The sequence below is a fragment of the Solea solea genome, chromosome 19 (assembly GCF_958295425.1).
Source record: "Solea solea chromosome 19, fSolSol10.1, whole genome shotgun sequence".
Taxonomy (NCBI): domain Eukaryota; kingdom Metazoa; phylum Chordata; class Actinopteri; order Pleuronectiformes; family Soleidae; genus Solea; species Solea solea.
Window position 1 is genome coordinate 20,810,865 of NC_081152.1, and position 6,000 is coordinate 20,816,864.

Below are 6,000 nucleotides of genomic sequence, written 5' to 3' on the forward strand. Positions count from 1 at the left end.
GTCATATGATCAAAGTGTTCACTGGACTAATCTGACAAAGTGATTTAAATGTAATATTTAAGGACCAAAGGTTCATCATAAAATGACCTGAATATCTAAACATTATTAGTAATGAATTAAAAATGAGGAATTTTAGAGCAAAAATGTTACGTATTATATCTTTAATTCCTGATCCTTTCTTTTGCCCTTGAAAAATCAAGCTTAATCGCTTTATATTGTTATGTTTTTATCATTATTATAAAAAACAAGTGAGGAGTGTGGAGCTTCATCATCATCATCATCGTCGGCAGCAGCAGCAGCATCAGCATCAGCATCAGCATCAGAATCAGCAGCAGCAGCAGCTGTGCACAGATCAGAGGAGAAAATCAGAGTGGGCACAGGCAGCTGTGTGTTGTTGTGATGACATCACTGCTCATTAGATGCTCATTATCAGTGTGTGGACAGGAAGCGTGGACACTGTGTGTGTGTGTGTGTGTGTGTGTGTGTGTTCATCTCTGCGGGGGAACACATTTGCCTCCCGCTCGTCTGTAATTACCGTGAGAGTGACCTTTGTCTCACTGACACTGCGTTGCCGCCTGATTCTCTTGTTTCCTGTTAGCACGTTAGCATGTTAGCTCTAACTCTGCTCAGAGACTCAGTGAAAACCTTGAAACACAAAAGGTAAGATGAACAGTTTCAGCCGTGGACACAAGACACAAGACACAAAAAGACAAAAGACACAGAAACACAGCATTTAGAGAAATGTTTGTAAAAGGAAATAAAAAAGTGAAGTTTTAGCTTTAAATTAACATTTTTATTCATTTGAGGCCTTTTTGTCTTTTAAATGAAAAGCATTAATATTATTATTAGTAGTAGTTGTGGTCGTACTAGTGTAGTGTAAAAGATGTAAAGAAAGGTGTATTTTTAAAAGGTAGCATAAATAAATAAATAAAGGTAAATAAAAGAGTTACTCACTATTAATAGATACAATGAATCATAGTCACAGAAACATTTAAAAAAAAGCCAAAATTTAAAGAAATCTTTATAAAACAAATAGGAAAAAAGCTTTAAATAATTAAAAAAACAACTTAAGTTTGATCTTAAATAAAGATAAAGTTGTTTCTGATTTTAAGGTTTTTTATTTTAGCTTTTATCACTGCATTAATATTATTATTATTAGCAGTAATGGTAGTAGTGTTAAAGAGGTACACAAAATCTAAATAGTGTCTTTTAAAAGGTAAGATAAATAAATATAGATAAAATAAATTAGATATATATATTAGAAATAAATAAAAAACTCATGTTAACACAATGAATCATTAAATTAAAAAGTTTAGAAAATAGACATAAATTAAATATTTCCTTGCTTATTTTTATACAACAAATGTGCAAGAAAAAATGCAAAAATAAAATGTATTATTATTATTAGTAATAGTAGTAGTGCAAAAGGTAGTAGTGTAAAAGATTAATTAAGTCTTTTAAGAGGCTAGATAACTAAATATAGGTAAATAAAATAAATACTCACTATTAATGAGACAAAAATGTAAATGTAAAAGAAATTGGATAAAGTTTAAAGTGTTTATAGCTAAAAAATATTTAACACACAAAAAATAATGAACATGGATGAAAACCAGTAATAAAAATACAAATATATGCAAATATAGAACATTGTACGGATCAACAAAGACAAACAGAACTGGTTTAATAAGCAAACCTGGATGCCTTTCACAATTTAGTCATAATTTAAAGTTTTTTAAATTATTTGATGTTTTATTCAGAAACAAACACAAAGAGCGACAGAAAGCAGCTTTTAATGAAGGAGGGAGAAACTGACATGAAAACATCTGACGGACAAATTATCCTTAAAGCCTCGAGCTCAGGGAGCAAAACGCCGTCACTTTCATCGCGTCAGATAATGAAGTGTTCGCTGCTCAGATAGATGCTGAAATGACTCGTCTCCATGGCGACCACCTGCTAATCCTCGCTGAAAAGCTCTGGAAGGATCAGCCGCACCTGAAGTTGTCCACCAGTGACACACACACACACACACACTGCAAACGTGTGTGCGATTTAAAGGGATAGTTTTAAAATGTGGTTCTATGAGTCACTGTGCTTTGAGCGCCCCCTGCTGGCGAGAACCAGCTCGAGACACTGAGGCTCACTCTCAGTCACTAGGTTGAAAAAACTGAAACTGAAACCGAGCAATACCACCAGATATCGTGGGAGGCAGTATAGAGTCAATCAGTCAGAAAACTGGACCTCAATTCCAGGACCTGTTCTGTGAAGCGAGTTATCAAAAAAATAATATTCCTCAATAATAAGACGACTTACATTCAACGGTTTAACATATAAACAATAACCTTGGGACTCAGCACTGCCCTCTAGAGGACGTATCGTGGAATATCCGTGATAACTTTTGGTACAGACGGACGTAAAACAGACAAAAAAGGAGCATAAATACTACTTTACTGTTTTTAAACTCTAACATTAACAGTTACGTTAAATTGACCACAGACGTCGACAAGGAACAGCTGACGTGAGTTATAATGAACTTTATTTGACAAAATCTTTGACTGTAGCCTGTTAAAAACGTGTATTCACTTTTCTGTGATTGTTGTGAAATGAATTGTTTTAACGTACGATAAAACGATATCACTGTGTTTCTGAACCATTTCAAATATTTCTAATGATTCTTCTTCTATTGTGTAGTTTACGACAATTGTCATTAGGCAAGAATCCTGCGATACAGTACATGATGATATAATATATTGCGACATGTCCACATTGGACATTAGCATCAAGGCGATATACAGTAAGTAAAAACTAAACTCCTCGTAAAAAGAATAGTTTTCCTTCAAGGCAATAATCCAAGGAGGATTAATTACAACATGAAATCAATGTCAGAAAATCACTATCAAGAGTATTTCAATACTGATACAGTGTTTTAGTTAGTTCAAGTATGGATGCAGTATTACGCTACAAAATATTGCGATATTTTGCGTATAAATATTTTCTTACACCACTAGTTGACGTCATTACATCTATCCCGATTACTGTGCTCAAGATAATCATGACATAAAAACTTCATTAAATCTTCAGCTGACTGTGTGTCAGTGGTCAGACGGAGAATCGTCGTCCAGACGTTCGTTGATAGGTTTACTGAAACATGCCGACTTCCTGAAAGGAGCCTCCAGGTTCCTGACGGCAGTCACGCCCTGCAACACAAAACAACACAAAACAACACAAAACAACGTCTCATAACTATCACCAATCACTCCCTGCCAACAGATTCATAATAAAAACTGTAAATAACAAATAAAGTTATACAGTTATTGCAATTTTCATTTAAACTTGTTATTATTTATTTTGGCTGTGTGTCTCCAAATCCATAAATAAGTGAGTTAAAACGTGACTGACCTGCGTGTGCGGGTAGTTCTCACTCCAGAACGTCACCGCCTCGTCCGTTTTATAATCGTGACCCTGAAAATATGAGAAGAAAACAGTGTTTTGGTACAAGTTTAATCAAATATTTAAATAAATACATTATTAGCTTCTATTGTGATGCTAACTAGCATAAATAGATAGGTTATGTTTGTGTTAGTTAGCTATGTTTTGATAGAAAGAATACTGGGATACATTTGTATTAGCTAGTTTATTTTGTTCAATAGATAGATAGATTTATTAGCTTATTTTGTGATGCTTGCTAGCGAAAATAGATAGATAGATAGATAGATAGATAGATAGATAGATAGATAGATAGATAGATAGATAGATAGATAGATAGATAGATAAATTTGTATTAGCTAGTACTTTAGTACTTTAGCTAGTACTTTAGATTTATTAGCGTATTTTGTGATGCTAGCTAGCAAAAATAGATAGATATCTAGCTTATGTTTAGTGTTAGTTAGCTTATGTTGTAATAAAAAAAAGAAAACTGGGATAAATTGTGTATTAGCTATTTTATTTTGCTAGTTTTTATTTTTTTTTATTTTGCATAGCTAGCTAGATAAACAGGGATTTGTGTTGCATTTTTTTAGCCATTTTCAACAATCAGAGTCAAGCGTACGTATGTTGCAGTGGGAGCGACGGGTTCAAATCCCTCAACGGTGAAACTTCTGTGGGTCATGGAGCAGAAGTGAGTTTCTGGAGTCGGCGCGTTCGATTTAACGTCAGTGGCAAGTCTGTGAAAAACAAGCAGTGTGATTAGAAAACATCAGAGTATTTAGCACATATTGAACTGATGAACAAGGTGGTTTTCAGGCTTTGTTTGCAACATGTGAGCAGACGAGGGAAGCGAGCTCACGATTATCCACAGAAGTGGTGGACAAAAGGTGTAAATTGTGGATCGACAGGTGCATGAACACTATAATGTGGGGGTCGAGTTAGGGATTACTCATCGTGTGCCCACACAGTCCTGAAAGAGGTCTAATCAGTGCAAACAACCGTGTGGGTGAGTCACGGGTCTTAAAGGCTGCTGGTGAGGAAGAGAAAATCCTCTTCATACAGGCTTTCAAGCATAATTTCACGAGTCAAGGGTCTGCTGTGATATTTACGCCCAGAAAAACAAACAATGCCACTCCATAAGCCTCTAATGGTGCCAGCGTTGTTTGTTTCTTTTCTAAAGGACAAGTACATTCTCAGCTGGAACTGATTTTAGCAACTTAGCATAAAGATTCAGCAATGTATTCAGTTTTGCCAGCTGAATACATCGCTGGCAAAACTAGTTTACCTTCAGTATTATGTTCCCACTGATGCTAAATGAAGCCAAAAACAACGTAAGTAGCAGATTAATTTGAATTCCGATTAGTAAGATAAATCTGCGATATCGTAAACTTAAGATTGAGTGTAGATTTTATTGGGTTAGCCTTTTGTTAGGTGGCCAAAACCATTTTTTAATTTGTTCACTGTGTCCATGCTTCAAAAACACCTGAACTATCACTTTAAATCAAAATGGCATTGTGTTTAAAAACAACCGCCGTGCCCAGAGAAACCCTCTGAACTCTGTGCTGGACGAGTCCGCAGTAGGAATCAAAGCTGCGTCCGTGTGAACGCACAACGTCCAGGAACATTTCTTCGAGCAGAGACAGAGACACTGTCTTCCCCTGGACAAACAGATTTGAATCTCAGAGACGGTGGTTTTGTGTTTCTTTATGAGCCGTTGACTCGCGCGGGCATGCTAATGACCACATCTGTGGGGACGGACTCTATAAAGCCCATTAGAACGACTGGCCCCGGCGTAAAAACAACACCATAAAATATGATTTAGAGGCATCACTGCGGTGATTGAACGGTAAAACAAACCCAGACGTGTAAATATGACATCACTGTGTTCCAGCATGTTCCCCTCAGGTCGCGTTCTCTCCGTTTCCATAAACAAACCGCGTTCAGCAGTTATTTTATTAAGCATCAAACAGACTTAATTTACCTTATCACCTGGTGGGCAATGTTTTTCTCCAAAAGCTCCTTCCTGGTGCCTGAACCATGGGAATACAAGAACAGGGACAAGGTCGGCATGCATTGAATTCAATAGTAAATGGTTGAAAATCAGCTGTATACAAATATAAATGAAAGTTGGATTTCCAAATCTAAAAGCTGGAGTAACTCCTTCGACTCGCTCTGGGATACGCACCCTTGGTCCTCACTCCTGGACTCTTTGGAGGGAGGTACGCGGCCATCGCTGTCGTTGTTCTCTCCAGTTTTGCATCCTTGTCGATGACGAAAACGTCGCTGAATTTGTGCGTCTCCATTGGCGTCTTCTTCTTCGTCTCTTTGTTGTCAGCGGCTGCACCGCTCGTCTGGATGAATGCACATGCGTGAAGAACATACACAAAGACGTGTTAATGAAAGAACACAGTAATTATACATTTAGGAAGGGAAGGTAACAGGAAAGCAAATGGTTAGGGAATTGCTGACTCAGCATTTCAACTGTGGGTGGATATAGTGACCAAAAAAAAATGGAATAATAATATTAAGGGACCCAAACATTGCTGACTGAGCTTTTCTCTTATAGAGAAATGGAGT

At 36.7% G+C, this 6,000-nt stretch overlaps 1 protein-coding gene across 1 annotated transcript; it reads right to left on the reverse strand.

Annotated features, from left to right (window-relative positions):
* Nucleotides 1-2,087: 2,087 nt before the first annotated feature.
* spag8 (sperm associated antigen 8) lies at nucleotides 2,088-5,766 on the reverse strand. The gene is made up of 5 exons (XM_058617827.1): nucleotides 5,609-5,766; nucleotides 5,405-5,453; nucleotides 4,046-4,160; nucleotides 3,397-3,459; nucleotides 2,088-3,194 (listed from the first exon to the last, which is right to left on the reverse strand). The coding sequence occupies exons 1-5, from the start codon at nucleotides 5,724-5,726 to the stop codon at nucleotides 3,090-3,092; spliced, it is 450 nt and encodes a 149-aa protein (XP_058473810.1). The 5' UTR covers nucleotides 5,727-5,766; the 3' UTR covers nucleotides 2,088-3,089.
* Nucleotides 5,767-6,000: the final 234 nt, after the last annotated feature.